The sequence below is a fragment of the Hyposmocoma kahamanoa genome, unplaced genomic scaffold (genome assembly GCF_003589595.1).
Source record: "Hyposmocoma kahamanoa isolate Upper Pololo Valley unplaced genomic scaffold, ASM358959v1 117, whole genome shotgun sequence".
NCBI lineage: Eukaryota > Metazoa > Arthropoda > Insecta > Lepidoptera > Cosmopterigidae > Hyposmocoma > Hyposmocoma kahamanoa.
In genome coordinates this window covers 572,058-589,879 of record NW_020653397.1, presented here as the reverse complement: position 1 = coordinate 589,879, position 17,822 = coordinate 572,058, and the positions used below count along the sequence as shown (strand labels likewise).

The 17,822-nt window shown below is 37.9% G+C and overlaps 3 protein-coding genes across 3 annotated transcripts in view; 2 read left to right on the top strand and 1 right to left on the bottom strand.

Moving 5' to 3' along the window:
- The window catches only part of LOC113239898 (putative phospholipase B-like 2), a 23,249-nt gene extending 12,634 nt beyond the window's left edge, over nucleotides 1-10,615 (top strand). Inside the window, exons 6-12 of the mRNA XM_026477060.1 lie at nucleotides 1,521-1,636; nucleotides 2,865-2,971; nucleotides 4,995-5,114; nucleotides 6,011-6,170; nucleotides 7,583-7,730; nucleotides 8,706-8,850; nucleotides 9,903-10,615. Coding sequence (XP_026332845.1) covers nucleotides 1,521-1,636; nucleotides 2,865-2,971; nucleotides 4,995-5,114; nucleotides 6,011-6,170; nucleotides 7,583-7,730; nucleotides 8,706-8,850; nucleotides 9,903-9,999 — 893 coding nt within the window. The 3' untranslated portion in view covers nucleotides 10,000-10,615. The remainder of the gene's footprint in view (nucleotides 1-1,520; nucleotides 1,637-2,864; nucleotides 2,972-4,994; nucleotides 5,115-6,010; nucleotides 6,171-7,582; nucleotides 7,731-8,705; nucleotides 8,851-9,902) is intronic.
- A 197-nt stretch (nucleotides 10,616-10,812) lies between these two features.
- Nucleotides 10,813-13,004, bottom strand: LOC113239942 (AP-2 complex subunit sigma). Its single transcript, XM_026477110.1, has 4 exons — nucleotides 12,927-13,004; nucleotides 12,694-12,843; nucleotides 12,415-12,588; nucleotides 10,813-11,758 (listed from the first exon to the last, which is right to left on the bottom strand). Exons 1-4 carry the CDS (start codon nucleotides 12,927-12,929, stop codon nucleotides 11,657-11,659), a joined length of 429 nt encoding a protein of 142 aa, XP_026332895.1. The 5' UTR covers nucleotides 12,930-13,004; the 3' UTR covers nucleotides 10,813-11,656.
- A 680-nt stretch (nucleotides 13,005-13,684) lies between these two features.
- Nucleotides 13,685-17,605, top strand: LOC113239925 (hippocampus abundant transcript 1 protein). The gene has a single exon (XM_026477084.1). The coding sequence runs from the start codon at nucleotides 13,685-13,687 to the stop codon at nucleotides 15,137-15,139; it is 1,455 nt and encodes a 484-aa protein (XP_026332869.1). The 3' UTR covers nucleotides 15,140-17,605.
- Nucleotides 17,606-17,822: the final 217 nt, after the last annotated feature.

Here is a 17,822-nt window from a genome sequence, read left to right as displayed (position 1 = left end):
GAAGTTCCCAAACTTTTTGATCTAGTCGACCATATGGCAATTTTTATAAATGTTATTGATTTTTTTACAAGTTCATCAACTTCAAATGTGTGTTTTGACAGATGACACAGGGCGAGTGAGAAACTTAAAAAAAAAATTATGCAAGTTTTATATCTCGCCGAATATCTTGTGTGTTGTCACATGTTTAAGTATTTCATAGGTAATTTACATGTGGACAGGTACTTGACCAATGCAAGGATCAGTGGAGAAGAAATCTAGTCTTATCGAAAGTACATGGTTAGTCGTTGGCAGTCTCCGACTGGGCCGATGCCAATCTTGTCACATTTAATGCTACCAAAACGCAGGCGTGTCTATTCTTCACAAAACGGAGTTCCTTTCACCTGACTTCGACTTGTACCGATAGTCGAACATCTCCAGCTACTTGGAATAGACCAGTCGTCCAATCTGAACTTCAACAAATGCATTCAATCCATGGCCAAAAATGCAGCCAGGAAACTTTGCATCCTTTCCAAGGTGAGACATTATTTCACACCGGGACAGTAGCTTCAGCTGCAAAGCACAAGTCCGCTCGTGTATGGAGTACTGCTGCCACTTATGGGATTTCTCTGCTAAATACCATCTGGCCACCTTGGATTCAATCGACAAGCGTGTCAAGAGGCTTATATATGACTCGAAATTAGTAGAGGCGAAGCTGCAGAGGCTTGAACACCACCGTAAAGTTGCCTGCTTATCGGAATTCTACAGGATAAATCACGGAGAGTGTGCGATGGAATCGCATCATTTGATTCCGCCTTCCCCTTTCCATCATCGGGGGACTAGACGTGGGCTGGGGTTCCACCCCTATGTTGTGGATATTCCCAGGATTCGCTCGAAGCGTTTCGCTTCCACATTTATATGGCGAGCGGCTAGAGAGTGGATTTCCCAACCTGCGGACTTGTTCCCCGAACGCTATAACTTGGACCTTTTCATTCGAGAGTGAATAGGCATTATTTAGTTATGCATGCTACATCGTTGACCTCATCATCACTTTCCATCAGGTGAGATGGAGGTCAAGCAGTAAAAAAGTGCCTTTCCACAGATACCAGACAATAAACAATGACCCTATATAACGCCGAATGTACGGCATTCAGTGCATCTCTGTGAGTGAGTCTTGTTTGGAGCGTCTTTTAACCGACTTCAAAAAAGGAGAAGGTTCTTAATTCGACCGTATTTTTGTGTGCATATTACGCGGTTACTCGATTTGTGTACCGATTTTGATGATTCTTTTTTTGTTGGAAAAAGGTTACCTCAGTATTGGTCCCAATAATACTATATTGGCTCACTGATTTGTCCCTTCTAAATTTGAACAAAATATTCCACTGCTAAGGGTAGCAATCTAGGGGATGAAACCGGTTTCGCGCACTTTTCGGTAATTAATTTCAGTAAAACTTGGCAAATATATGTAATGCCACGAACTTTTGAGGTCGGGTTTTTAATAAAAAAAAGTTATTTGTAAATGTAAGTGCACAAATCGGTCTCAGCGTGCGGTCAGTCCACAGATGACTTCTACATAATCTCATCGGGGCTGGTGTCGGCCGAGACCACCATCGGCAACTCCAACCGCACGCTCTTCGAAAAAGTCAATCCCATCGGAACGGTACGTACTTATTACGAGTGTACAAGGTTGTATTACGCCATAAGAGTCACCTCACTTATACAAAACGATACACACACTTATTAAATGTATGAACACATTGGTAGCTCAATGCAGAATCCAAGTAATGCCAACTAGCGGCGTTCGTACCACACTAAACATATACATCAATTTAAGCCGTTCATTACATCGAACAACTCTAGTATATTAGCGAGTGTGGTCTGCGAGTGTATCTGTGGTTACACTCACACTGACAAAGTTTGGTACCTGAGATCGTGTTGTCTGTTATCTTTTAATTTTGTAGTTGAACCACCACCGTCACTGTACGCTATAAAAAAATGTAATTTATGTATCTCTGTTTTTCTATGTAGGTGAATTATGTGTAATTGTTAGTGAGAACAAATGTCTTAATCCATAACCAATGTAGTGTATCTCAGTGTAGTCTAATGCTATCTAATAAATTTTATATGTATATTACTTTGCTAAAAAATTAAATTTAACTTAGTTTCTATGTTGTCTTAAGATTGCCGTCAACATTTGTAATTGTTATGTTTACATTGTAGATCACCTAAGTCAAATAGGATAAGAATGTGTTGTGAACATAATGTTAGTGTTGCTAATAAATAAATAAACAACGGGTACAAAAGCGAAGGTGACTACGACATCTCGAGTGTTAAACACTGCTTTTAAATTCTGCTGTGACTAAAGTAATACATGGGTCAATAAACTTTTATACCAACGCTGTGGTGACTGTATGAAAAAGAATTTGAAACAAAATTATGTTTGATAATCTTAAATTACAAAATAACAGCAAAGCCCTCTAAATATTGAGTAATCATGACATTATTATACGCGATTTGTTTAATTTGAGATTAATATTCTATAAAATCCCAAAATAACTTAAACTACTGATAGTTTTTTTGACACAATACATTTTAATATGTAAGTAAGTTAAACCGGTATAGAAAACATACATGTTTAAGTAAGAGTTAAAAAAGTGTTCTAATGGAGTCGATTCCAGTAAACGCAAATTGCGCTTATAATCAAAGTTCATTGCGTCCCTTCCTGTCGTTACCATTAAGAAAAGGACAGAAGACTTTATTTTAGTCTACTTATAGAGTGAAGGGAGAACATTGTTAGATCCGTCAACTTGACCTTAATAATTGGTATCACCTATTTGACATCACTGTAAGCAGAGTAAGCATGTATGCTAAAATGTTAATCGTTGTAGATAATGGAGTTCGTGCGCGCCATGATCGCCAATCGACTCGCGCGCAGCGGCAAAGAGTGGGTGCACATATTTAGGAAACACAACAGCGGTACTTACAACAACCAGTGGTCAGTTGTTTCACAATTCTATTCGAATATCAGCAACGTTTACACGTTTCCACTAGTGGAAACCCCTCAGGTTTATTCATAAATTACATCGCGCGTTATTAAATATCGCCGTTGTACTGGGAAAAAAAATATTTCATAAAAGATTTCGACGAAGAATATTTTTTACAAGTCGACGTTAATTCGTATTATATTAATATTTGCATTTTACATAAGCAACAATGTAAAGTCATTTTCTATAAAATAAAATTCATATAATTGGTTTTCACAGTATGAAGACGATATGATATTACTTTACTACATACGTTTTTTGGGAAATTACTCCACTCGTTTCTTATTATTATTGATACAAAAACAAATAAACACAAAGAAAAGTTCTTCGGTCCGACTGGATACGAACCAGTGTCTGTTGTCATGCCTCCGTAATATATATATAATGAATATACGTCATGATATTGATTAAATATTGCATTTAATACAGCGACATCTCTCGACAACTTTTTTTAGCTACAAAGGTACCTGGCTGAATGACTTTATAAGTTTCCCACAGGTAGTGCTGATAGCGAAAAAGCCGAAAATAAAAGGTTTTTTATAGTGCCAATTGACGAACGAACAAGTCGTGCACCTAGTGGCAAGCGACACACCTGTCCATAACAGTTGCTGTGCCACTCAGAGCTTTAAATAAAGATTTATGGGCACTGCCACTGCGCCCATAAATCTTTTTGTAATTTCATAAAACCGGAACGCAGTAATGCTCACATGACTGCTTGGCGACAGAAACAGGCAAGGCGACAGTACTCCCCTGGACAAACTCTTTCACAAGGAGCTCTACTGCTACTACATAGATCGAAATAATTTTTCTTTATGATTGTAGCCGTCAGACCCAAGTAGAAGATGTAGAGGATCTCGACAAACTCGTTAAATCGAAGACGATTAATAGTTAATTGTGATATATTGACAATAGGTTAAAAGCTGTGGTCGTTTCTTACGTAAGAACAAATAAATAATGAACGGTATCTTTGACCTTTGTTAGTTTGTACAAAAAAAATCGTTAAATATCTGGTGGGGATAAATAAAACATAAATCATATTTAGGTAGTAGTTGATTGGTACAAAATAGAATCCCCCGGCTTACGTAATGTGGCCTTGACGAGCGTTTTGTTACTGCTTCGAAAATTACATCAAATTAAGTTACAAAAATTCTCTTGCGTTCGCGACAGTGTTCGATTTTTTGTATCAATAATAATTCATAATAATAGTGGCTATTTCTTTAACAGTTAAGCATGAAACACACTGAGAGCGGGTGTGGGTCGGGCCAAGAGCGGGTGTGGGTCGGGCCAACAGCGGGCGAATGCACTGCGCTCTGTGTGTTGTCGTCCATATATTTACACGGAATCACCCGCCGCGGGCCCGACCAGACCCGACCCGCGCCCGACCCACACCCGCTCTCTGCGTGTTTCACGCTTTAACAGTACTGGTAATAGGAGTGTTCTTATTCATTACTTTTCTAATTTCGACACTTTTTTCAACAACGGATAATTGTCTTTGCTCACTGGCTCTAATGGCTAATATCGGTTGACAAGTTAGATTTTGACTCTTCCCATCTACCGAAATCAATTTTTCATATGTTAATGACATTCATGTCAAACGTTTTTTCTTTTTCCTTTAAAAGTATATAAGCATTTAATATTATTGTGTATTTATTGTTATGTATATTATTAGTATGTGTACATATCTATCTACGGATATGTATATATTTTTATGATTACTTATTATGTAGTGTACTTATGATGATATTCTTTGGTTGCACCCCTTTTTGCATATCCGAAATGTCTATACTAAGATTGCCTGGAAGAAATTGCTACATAGCAATAAGGCCGCCTGTTGCACATTCACTTACTACTATTATACTTAAGCTATTGTATTGTATTTTAATTGTAATTTTATGTGGAATAAAGAATATTTCATTCATTCCTTCATTCGTAGGTTAATGATTTTTCTCACACGTAACATTTATATTTGCTTAGGTATATTGTGGACTACAAAAAGTTCCGCCCGCGCACGCAGGAGCAGCCAGAGCCGGTGATCGAAAATGGACTGCTCTATATAATTGAGCAGCTGCCGGGGTATACAGAAGCTGCGGACTTGTGAGTTATCATTACAATATTTTCCACATAGAAAATACAGACACATTAAAATAATGACACATTTAGGTTTAAAATGTAAGGGCTTCGATACTTAACGAGTCATTTCTCTTCTGCCCGGAGTCCCGATGCAAAACGCACGTCTTTTTACCACTCATTACATAGACATAAAACTTTTTCTGACGCAATGTTATTTCGTGTCGGTAAATGTGATGACTTCCCTAAGGAACACAACAGCATACAATGGCAACCATTTACAAAGATAAAATCAAATATTTATCGATTCAATCACTAGGTCCTGGCCAGCGGGCAACACTTGTGTCTTAAAAATAGACTGCAGAAGCGCAGTCGCACGTCTGTAGCGCTTCATTAATTTTTAGTTCACTGCTATGAGATCAAAAGAGGCGCGCGCGTGGCACTGCAACTGCGCTCCTAAATATTGTAATGGTGCGGTTGAACAGTGTCACCACTGCAACACTTCTATAAGCGTCTAACTTGAAGGCACCCTGGGTATTATACGTTTTGAATTTTCTAATTATTTATTGTTGTTAAATTAATGGTTTTTTAGCGAATGTTCAATAAAATAATTACGAATGTTTAGGTGTGTCCACATTGGTGTGTGGATAGTATTTGGCACAAATTACTATCTTTGCTGTTTTAACTTACGTGTCTTGATATTTCTTATGAATTTTAAATAACTAGAGGTAACGATGAAAATTGCGTTTGGAAATGTCAATTTGTTTTTTGGCGCGAATGTCGCGCTTTGTTGGCGGTTTACACACGCCATATGTGCACGACACTGTATTTGTTTTACCACCAAGAAATAATCCACGTCCAATGTATGGACCACTTTTGGTCCTGTATGTTTCCAAGTTTTCACGTATTAGTTTCTTTTCCAGAACCTTAGAACTAAAGCAACAGACGTACTTCCCGTCGTACAATATCCCTTACTTCCCTGGTGTATTCAACCTGAGCGGCGGCTGGGTGCGAGTGCAGACCTACGGCGACTGGTTCGGCTACCACACCAACCCTCGCGCCAAGATCATCAAGGAGAAACAGGTACCATAACGGAGCATACCCTGGACTAGCCTGGTTGCTCAATGTTTCTTAATGCAGAGGAATTGGCTAATAATAACGTTGCTTGGAGATATGTACCTATCGTCTGTCTTTTTTAAAGACTGAGTAAAATGACATTTGCACGGTTGCCAGTTTTTATAAAATTTTTTGATTGTTTTTTTTTCAATTAAACTTAAATGCTATGGAATAAAATTAAATAAATTGAATCAGATTTGTGTGGAATCTAGACTCAGGTCGTCTTTCCATACATCTTTATCTAACACATACTCTTAAATTTTGTAATATGACTTTTCAATAACTTGTTAATTACTCAAACGAAATCGTGGTACCACGAGCTTGGACTTAGTTCTAAGGTTAATATGATGGATATAGTCCTGGCTGCATGTAGTCAATAGATTTTGTAAAATGTATTAAATCAAAACAATTAGACTGTATCGGTAACAAAAACATAAAATATCATTAATTGAACATTTTTTTCGGATCTACATAAATGTTAATATAATAAAGCACAATAACGCACACACTCAACATAGCCCCGCACTAAGGAAACCCTGCGTCGCGGGTACCATGGACACACACATAGACAACCTCATATTACACCCAAACTCATGAGAGAAATAAATGTACGCCATACAAATATGTCGACAATCTAATAATTGCGTTATTGCCTTCTTTATTCTTGTTTTGACAGCTGGTCTACTAGTATCGAGATCAATTTTTATTAATATAAATTTTAACAAGATAAGCCGGATTTGATTATCAATTTTGAATTAAAATCAAAAACATTAGAACATGTCTCCTCTTTCTAGTTTTCGTAAACATAGTTTTAAATACTGTGTATGTATGTATGAACCTAATACAATTGATAATTTAAATGAACTTGTGCTGGAGTAATTGGATGAATAATGGATCGAGAATGATTCAAATGTAACAAGTTCGGCTATTTATTCCATAAGCATGACTAATATTCAATCAATAGTCGATGGAATATTTATCGACTGCAATCACTAGCTGCTCCCAAGCGGGCAACACTTTTGCCCAATGAACTGTCATTTTATTCAGTCTTGAAAAAAACAGACTATATATCTATATAATAAGTCCAATATATAATACTTAGTAAGTCGCGAAAACGATTCGGCGGTCGTTTCCCCTCTTACTGCATGGACAAAAAACTTTTTCCGACAGGCGCTTAATGCGATTCCGTGTTGATAAGTGTGGTGACACCCTTATTTAGCACTCTGAACGTGAATATGCAATTAAAAACTCGGAAGTCTAGAATTTTATGATATAGCTTTTGTTTTGTTTATTTCGACAGCTCATACTTTGTTTCATGTTAGTACGTTTGTATATTAAATTCAGGAGACCTTGAAAAATAAGTTGAAAGCCTGTTCTAGGGTAAAATCCGCAACCTGCGCGACATGTACTACACGATGCGGTACAACGACTTTAAACACGACCCTCTGTCGCGCTGCTCACAGTGCAACCCGCCGTACAGCGGTTGCAACGCCATCGCTGCGAGGAACGACCTCAATCCCGCGAATGGTAAGTGGTATTGGAAATTATGCCATTACTTCTGCCCCCTTGTCATGACTAACGCATTTGCATTCATTCACTTACATATCTAATAGGTTGTTTTAGATGCACTACACTATATTGTGTATGTTATTTCAATGTATACCTTTACGCATAGTCGTTATATTTTTGCTTACAAACAACTTAATGCCTAAAAGGCAGAGTTACACATAATATAAATGGATTAATGTTAAGTAAATAATTCCGCCAATGGTGACTAGATCCATTAACCCCGCAAAACAGTTTGTGAATTATCTCACTTATATAAGTGGATTATCCCGCCACTGGTAAATGATTGCTTATTAATCTTGCAAACAATATTATATCTCACTGATATTAAGTCGGTTTTTTCCGCCACTGATGAATGAAAATTTCCGCCTATTAATCTCGCGAACTGTTTATCTCACTGATATTAAGTGGATTATCCCGCCACTGGTGAATGGTTGCTTATGAATCCCGCAAACGGCGTGTGAATTATCTCACTTATATGAAGTGTATTATCCCGCTACTGATTAATGGTTGTTTATGAATCTCGCAAAAGTTTATGTCACTGATTTTAAGTGGATTATCCCGCTACTGGCGAATGGTTGCTTATGAATCCCGCAAACGGCGTGTGAATTATCTCACTTATATGAAGTGTATTATCCCGCCACTGATTAATGGTTGTTTATGAATTTCGCAAAGTTTATGTCACTGATATTAAGTGGATTATCCCGCCACTGGTGAGGGGTTGCTTATTAATGCCGCCATTATGAAGTAACGAAGAAATATTATGTATTGGACATTAATTTGAGACGGTAAAAAAAAATTGGTGTCAGTTGGAACAAACACTCCGCTTTTTCGTAGCACTATCAACCTTCGGGTTATACGGTCAAGTCTTGGGTGATGCATGACTCTTAAGTCCGTTTTTATGTCTACTTGATCCGCCATTATGGTGTCCCGCAGGCACGTACCCGTTTCGTGCGCTGGGCCACCGCTCGCACGGCGCCACAGATGTGAAAATCACCAGCGCCACGCTGTACCGCACCTACAGCTTCCTGTCCGTCTCCAGCCCAACGCACAACATCAGTCGAGGGATACCGCCCTTTGCGTAAGTACCGTGTATAATCTAACGTCGTAGAAGATCCACATCATACCACTTCTCAAAGTAGGGAATTCCTTGAAGAATGAGTACTACCCAGACCAGAAACAATATAGAAAATATATTTTACCAAATGGAACCCAAGACTAACTTATAACTTGTTCAACCACCGAAATCGTCTGAATATAGGAGCGTGTGTTGGAAGTTTTGCCCTTTTTAGATATCAAGTAACGGGATCGTGCGCCTGATGGTAAACGACATGCCTACCCGTAACAGTTGCTGGGCCTCTTTAAGTCGTAACGAACTAAGGGGTATTTCATAAAGGGCGATGGGGTCCAATAAGAGAATGGTTGCTTCTCTCTTCCTCCCCCCCTCTCTCATTAACCTCCCAAGACCCAACAAACTACAATGGAAAAAGAGCTAAACGCCCAGTGTAATGAAAATGTAGTAAATAATTCATGCGTCAGGCCCCAGGAAGTATAAGTTTATATAAGTTTTTTTAAGATGGAGTAAAATAACATTTACGGGGTTGCCAGTTTTCGTAAAATTGTAAATAGTCATGTAGTTGTAGTCGACAGTTTTATCGACTGATTGTGAAAGTAGGTAAAATTATGCCAAAAATGTTTGAATTGTAAATGTTATTTTGTTCTAATAATTACTAATTGCGTTATTGTATTCTTTGTTCTTATTTTGACAGTTGGTCTATTAGTATCGAAATCAATTTTAACTGATACACATTTTAATAACGACACTGGGATTTCGATTATGTATATTAAAATGAAAAAAATTTAAAATTAAAAAGCAAAATATATCTATTCGTATTTTTAAGTAAGCACTAAATTTAAATGCTTTCATTATAAAGTACACCGAGCGTCTACGAGATATATCGCCTGGGTCTAGTTACTGCCCATATTATGTATATTTTGATATATGTTAAAATGAGCGTTTTAAATACATTTTTATGCTACGTTCTATGTTATTGTATTCAATTCTTGAAATCAGGCCTTTATATTATGCATATATAGCACTTTGCTTTCTTTCTCAGCAATTTTTTTTTGCAGATGGAGCGAGTTTGACTTGGGCAACAGCATATCGCACGTGGGGCACCCCGACGTGTGGTTATTCTCCCCACTGCTCCACCAGTGGGAGTGGGAATAAGCGTCTCCTTCGTAAATCATAAGAGCTACTCAACGTTTGATGCGTAATACGTTTAGGTTCAACACAGACCGCAGATATTATTAACGTGCTTCAAATATCAGCAGTCCTACACTGTAACACTGGAAAAATGGACCGCGATAAAAAAGTATCACAACAAATGTACCAAAAAGAAAATTAAATGTGGTCTGATTTGGGCCTAACGCTTATATAATCGAACAATCATATTATTAAGAAGTCTTTCTAGTGATAGTTGTCAGTGTGAAACACTGCCGGTGTTCTGTTTGCATTTAGTTGTACAATTTATATTTGAAATTATGTCGCATTCGAATCAACTTCCAACGGTATAGTACATTACGCAATTTAGCTGGTAATTGGTTGGTTAACCCGATTAAATTTACCGAGATATTTGTTGGGGCACATTATTATCAATTGCCACCACTTTTGGATCCAGTAGCAGTGAACTATTACATTTTACAATTGAGCTAATTAATTGAACGAAGTTTTGTGCTAATTATCTTTGAAATGTTTAATCAATAACTAAAGTGTATGTGTGGTTGGTGAAACATGGGGAAAAGAACCTTTGCTTTTGCTGAATATTCACTAAATGTTACGCCGTTTTGAAAGTACATATCACAGAAGAATTTTAGTTTTTGTTTTACAACTGTATGTTGTAAATTTTATGTAGAATCTCGTCATTAAATACTCAAAATGTATAAATAATTTTGTGGTTGTGTAACATGATAATGAATGAAATGCAATCCAACTATTAAGGGTTATATTGCAATCGTTTTTATAATAATATATTTCATAAATAAATCACTTTTTACAAAACTATGTGTCTTACTTAATGCTTTTGTTTTATTAAATAACAAGAGAAATAAATAATACAGGGGACTGATTTGCAACTTTAAGTAGAACTCTACTTAGCGAAAAATGCATTGCAGCAGCTCTCCACAATGAAGTATTGCATATCAAAGCAATTTTGACAACACTGTTTCGCCTAGTGGGCTTTCACAGTAATTCTGCTCAACAATCAAACATATAAGATTACGTTACAGGTAAGTTACAATTGTTACAAAGCCCAGTTATTAAAACCTTGCTTATTATTAAATACATAGCTTTAATGGAATGAGTATTCTTTACACAATAAACAAGTTGATTGACAAAAGTACTAATTCTCTATACACACATTCTTCAAAGTAATTTTTAACATAATTAAAGACAGTGTAGTTGATGTCTGTGTCTTGTCATAAATATATACAAAGACAAAGTGTACAGTTGATGTAACCCAGGGATGTATCATATATTTTCAGGTCATTATCAAATGTTTAACATAATTTTTTATATAGTTTCATTGATTTAAAGAAATTTCCAGGGCTTTAAACTTGTCACAGGGTTTTCTGAAGTATACACTTTATTTATTTTCTATACTACTATATATTAATTTAGTTCTAATCTTTTACAGCTTTTAAAAGATATATTAAACATTTCAATTAACTATAACTAAACCCTTCAATCGTATCATCAAAAAGAAATTAACTTCATATCTGATTTAACTATATATAAGTGTGTGACAACTTATTTATTGTATTACATTTTCAAGCCCATTCAGGCTCCCAATTATCACTTCTCTACTGATCAACAAGCTATTTGCATTTTATTCTAGAGAGTTCAGCATCAGAAGCTGTTTCAGGACTTTGGTCTGCGATGTCTCCCGGATCTCTCCTGCTAGGAACATTTCATCCACTACTGTGTATACCTGAAATAAAAACAATTGACAATAACATATTTCAAGAAAAGTATCTCTAACTTAAATGATACTTAGAATGTCCAGACTCTCAACAAATTACATTTCAATGGCCTAAATGAGGAATGCCTTTTTTTAAATTTAGTTCATGACTTGGGATTCAAGTCCTTTAGTTACAATATTAGAGATTATAAACTTATTAAGTAATATAAAATAATAGTAATAGCATAGTAGGGTAATTTTCAGAAGGCAATTTTCATTACCTATTTATCATGAAATATTAAATATTTCACGACATTACTCTTGAATATTAAGTAATACTTCAGAATTATGTAACATTTAAATCACAAAATTTGCAATCAAAATCAAAATTAGGTAGAAAGAACTAGTTGAAAATTATCCAGTAGTAAAACTTTTTTTTTTTCTATAGTATTTACAATTATTTTCAGTACAGGCGTGAAATAAACTGGATTTGATAGTAAATCTTAGAAAAGGAAGGAAATATGTAATAAATTTCCTTCTAAGACATCACCACTCATAATAATAAATAAGAATAATCTACTGTGTTGTCTCTTCCAATATATAGTAATGATGGTAGTGCCTTTACAATGTACTACATTAGAATATTTGTACATATGAATAATGTACACAATTGGAATATTTCTTACCTTGTAAAAATTGAAAACAAGATCCAATTCACATACATTATGGAAGTACTCATTGAGCACTTCAACAAAGTTGTGGATGGCCTCTAGGTAACACAGGTTATTATCATTCACGTCCACGCATATGCAGAAGTACAGCCCAGCATACCGCCGGTACACGATTTTGAAGTTCCTGAACTGTAAAACACGCATACATTGCAAGAGATGCGTAAATATAAGAGGAGTAGATGTGGAATAAAACTTAAAAGAACACACGAGTTTTAGATGAATTTCCTAATTTACCTCAACAAAATTTGTATGCTTAGCGTCCCGAACTGTAACAACTGCATGGACCTCCTCAATAAGCTTCTGTTTCTCATCATCATCAAAGTTCATGTACCACTTCGCGAGACGAGTCTTTCCCGCTCGGTTTTGGATCAAAATAAATCGAATCTACAAGTAAGAACCAAGTAAATTTGTAAGAATACTCGAGTATAATATATAATCTAATGATCAATGCACGAAGAGTCACTCACCATGATGTTCTGATATAATTTTATACTAAAATTGTAATTTCCGACTCAAAAGAATCCAGTCGACGCCTACCAAATTCCTCTTCTTTGACAGTGACAGCTGATGACAACAAATTCAGAGTAATTATGTCTTTGTCTGTGGTCACATATTATTGATTTCTTTTTAAAATGTTTCTAATAGAAAGAAAGTAATTATTACTTACTTAAGTTTCATTGTCTTGTTTTTAAAAACCTTTTTTATTAAACTGATTTTTATACGAAGGAGTTTGTTTGCTGAGCTAATAAATTATGACTCAACAAGGCAACTTTTGGCATTTGATTTGTGTAGACAAATTAAAAATCAGCAATATTGTCTGTGTTACACTGCAACCGATGTTGCTAATTTACGGAACTATAAAATATTTGGAAGTTTTAAGCCATTTGTTTATTCTTTGTTTTACTTTCTCATGTTTATACGTTACGTCAATCAGTGGTGTTATTTACAGTGTATTTATTCATTACGAGCATTTTCAAAATAAATAATAATATTTTATGAGTGATTAAATTCTTACATAAAAATTGACCTTGAACTCTGCTATTGATGGTAGAATGTCATGCCGTTATTACAGCAACTGAAATATCGAGTTGTTTTTCAATTTCAGTGGAATTTTGACGTTGCTGCTACTTGCTCGTTTTCATAATTCTTCATCAATGTAGTACTTAGGTTTCCAAAATGTGTCTAATATAAGTAGTTCTAGGCAAATAACCGAATCATTTTTTAAATGACGCCCACGAAGACCACAAAAAGTGAAGTAGAAATGGTGATACGGAACAGAAAGACTGTGATGAAAGACGGGATTATGACGATGTCGGGGATCGGCGAGCCTTCTGTGTTCCACGCGCTAGTGGTCATCTTCCTCGAGTTCTTCGCGTGGGGGCTGCTCACGATGCCCATCATTTCAGTACTGAACGCCACCTTCCCGGATCATACGTTCCTGATGAACGGACTGATAATGGGCATCAAGGGCATTCTGTCATTCCTGTCCGCTCCCCTGATCGGTGCGTTGTCGGACGTGTGGGGTCGTAAGTTTTTCCTGCTCGTGACCGTGTTCTTCACATGCGCGCCTATCCCGCTCATGACAATCAACACATGGTGGTTCTTCGCGATGATAAGCATCAGCGGTGTGTTCGCGGTCACGTTCTCGATCGTGTTCGCATATGTTGCCGACGTCACGACGGAAGAGGAGCGCTCACGCGCGTACGGCCTCGTCTCCGCCACCTTCGCCGCCAGCATGGTAATCTCACCCGCACTCGGGGCCTATCTCATGGACTTATACGGCGAGGCATTAGTGGTGGCCGCTGCGACCGCAGTTGCCGTCTTGGATGTGTTCTTCATCATGGTTGCAGTTCCTGAAAGTTTGCCAGAGAAGGTCAGGCCCAGCGGCTGGGGTCCTGCTATCAGCTGGGAACAGGCGGATCCCTTTGCAGCTCTCAGGAAAGTGGGAGCAGAGCGTACAGTGTTAATGTTGTGTGTGGCTGTGTTTCTCTCATACTTGCCAGAAGCCGGACAGTATTCATGCATATTTGTGTATCTAAAACTTGTGATGGGCTTTGGAGTGGTCCAAGTGGCAATATTTATTGCAATAGTGGGGGTGCTGAGTATCGGTGTACAGGTGGTGCTTGGATTTTTGATGCGCTCACTCGGAGCCAAACACACCATCATGTTGGGACTGCTGTTTGAGATGCTGCAGCTGATGTGGTACGGCTTCGGCAGCCGCACGTGGATGATGTGGGCGGCGGGCGTCCTCGCTGCCCTCGGCTCGCTCACGTACCCTGCGATCAGCGCGTACGTTTCGGTTAACAGTCGCGCCGATCGGCAAGGCGTCGTGCAGGGCATGGTGACGGGAGTGCGAGGGCTGTGTAATGGATTGGGCCCGGCCATGTTCGGAGTGATCTTCTACCTTTTCCACGTGGACCTGAACGAGGAGCACGTGAACGGCGTGCCGGGCCGGCCTGAGGATGAAAAGTATGTGCGGATGGTCCCCGGCCCGCCGTTTGTGCTCGGCGCGCTGCTCGTGATCTGTGCGCTGCTGGTGGCCTGGTTCCTGCCGGACGACAACCAGAACAGCGTGGGAGCCCGGCGGTCGCCGCCTGACCTACGCTTCGAGATGGAGCGTGGGCGGCGCGTGGCGGGCCCGCTGTCGCCGCTCATGGCGCCCGAGTCCGCGGCCCTCTAGCTAGCGGCGAAGGCCGGCCGCGCGGCCAGCGTGTGACTCTCAGTGCGGTGCGCCGCGAACCCGGCCCGTTGCATTTAAGCGCCGAGCGAACTCTCCGAGTGACTGTGAGACCTCATTTGCACCTCTACGACGACATTCCCGTACGTAACCTCCGCTTCATCGTGTTTTTTAAGCTTTATACCTATTTTTATAAACTTTCGACTCCTCCAGGGGCGCTGTACATATTTTGTCTGAATAAAATCATTGAAATCGTTGTACTAGTACCTCTGTGTTTCACGTTTGTGGATTACTCGATACATTTCTCGAGTCCGGGTGAGTCATTCGTAAGTCAGTCGAGTCGAGTCGTAATGTTCGCATTACCGATAACGAATACGTTATCGAGCAACACGAGGTTCTATCGGATATTGACATACAAAGTTCATAAATGCATAAATAGACAAAACATCACATTGTAAGATCATCAAATCATGTGCGAAATTGCTTCATCGGCTAATGTAAACGCGTGGTTTGATTAATGTAGGTCAATTTGGAGTTACATTAGAATTTTCTCTAAGTTCGGTCTATGAGGTAATGTCCGACTTGCTAAAATAACTATACGTTATTCAAGTTACCCAGGCTGAGTGTATAACGATGGTGTAGCATTGCAATTTCGGAAATTGGAAAAGTTTCAAAAGATCTAAATGTGTCGGCGTGGGCGTCATATTGGCTGCAACTTGCCTCCATAGGTATAGGATTTCCTATTTCTGTAATAACTCGCGTGTACCTTAGCTAGTTAATAAAAACTAACAAAGGCGATGGTATGTTCTAATAACAGACTCGCTTAAATGGAATTGCCATCCTTATGCTGGGGACCAACATAATTTTCTTCTAAAAGTTTAAATTATTTACCCAAATTGGTCCATTTGCATATTACGTAAAAAGGTCGATTATGTCGGTCGGTTGGTTATATAATTTTTTATGAGTTCGTTCTCCTTGGAAACTAACGCCAAACGTATAGCAGACAACCCAGGTGATATCAGATTTATGTTAAAATCGATAACAACTCAAATAGAGCATGATACGTTTCTGAGAATATTTCATCGGAATTACGAATATGACTAATCTGCGTTATCAAATACAGAAGACACAAATGTACCCCGCTTGTCTTGGCCTCTTGCATTTCCTACTAGTTCATTATCAAATTATTATAAACTAAAAATATACGTTGTGTCTCGGTTTTGGTCAAGTCACCCCGCCATCGCCAACGGGGTCGTCCTGGTCCACCACTCTCTCGGCATGCGATAGACTTGTGACCTTCCCAATCCCACTTCACCTTGGTAAATAGACAAAGTTTAATAGAAATAAATGTCAAATATTTGTATTTTTACATATATACAGTATTTACTACGAGCTTGTAACTTGAGTTAGGAACGTCGTAAAACATTTTTCACACATTTAACAAAGTAACCTACAAATTCTTGAAAGATTTATCTCTCTACCTACTAAACGAAACCGTTTTTCATGCATCATCGACTTCATAAAAGTTTGGGACCTCTTAATAAATCGATTCCGAAGATAGAAATAAGCTTTTGCCTTGGGCAACTTTAAGTCCCAAGGGCAAGAAATAACTTCAATTAATAATTCAGCCACGATATCAAAACTTCAGGCACATATAAGTTCTCCAACAGAGTAATCAGGCCAGTGATCCTAGCAGGCAGGAACGAATTCATTAATTTTCTAGACCACGCATGTGGCAACATAATATGTGGCAGGTTATTACATTACGCTTGCTAATGACACTCGCAGGGTATTTCCCAAAGGTATAGACCATAATTGAGGACTACAAGTTCTAATTGTGTACATAAATCGTAGGTTACCCGTTAATGTTTAACGTATTGAGGCCAATCTCAATGCTCATCCTATTCGTGACATTTGCAACTTTATCTAACAAAGGAACTTCGGGATAACTTTGAAAACTTTGCAAGTATACGCAAAATGTGTGTTAAACTACCGGTAGTATGACAGGTTAACGCCGCGTGTTTGCGCATTGCGATAAAAAAGAAATTCTATATCACAAAGTTCGTGTTGTCAAAAGTTTATCGGTTTAACGTGTTAAATATTAACGGGAAACATCGCTCAAATCGGTGCTCCTACATAATAAATCTAAACCTTTGTAAAGCAGTAGCGACTTCAAAACGTTTGGTCTTTTAAATAGATTGTAAAAAACATTTCAACATTCAGTGAAACGTACTGAATATGTTATGCGATAAAATGTTAAACTACTGTCCAACAGTTTAACTTCTTAACACTTCACCTTTCTTTCCATCCTAGTCTAGGATCCGTAAATGCCTTTTCAGTACCTACTATAAATAGGACCAAGTGGGCGATGAATAGTCGTATTTTGTAATCAAGGGGTTTGTCTGCTTATGGGAATTTGTATCTATTCTATCGTTTTACTCGTAAATTCTCCAGTAAGGCTAGTCTTTAAATATAATTATGTGGATATTACTGTGTTAAATAAAAGAGGTATTCAAGACAAAATATACTTTATCTGTTGTTTGTACACTGACAAACCGAAAAACATTTTTCGGTTTTTTATTTTTTCAAATCGATTCTTTATTTTTAGCATGAAATACAGATTTAATAGTTTTTTTCAGTCCTTTTTCTCTTAATAGGTATTGGAAGAGAAAAATAAATGAGTAAT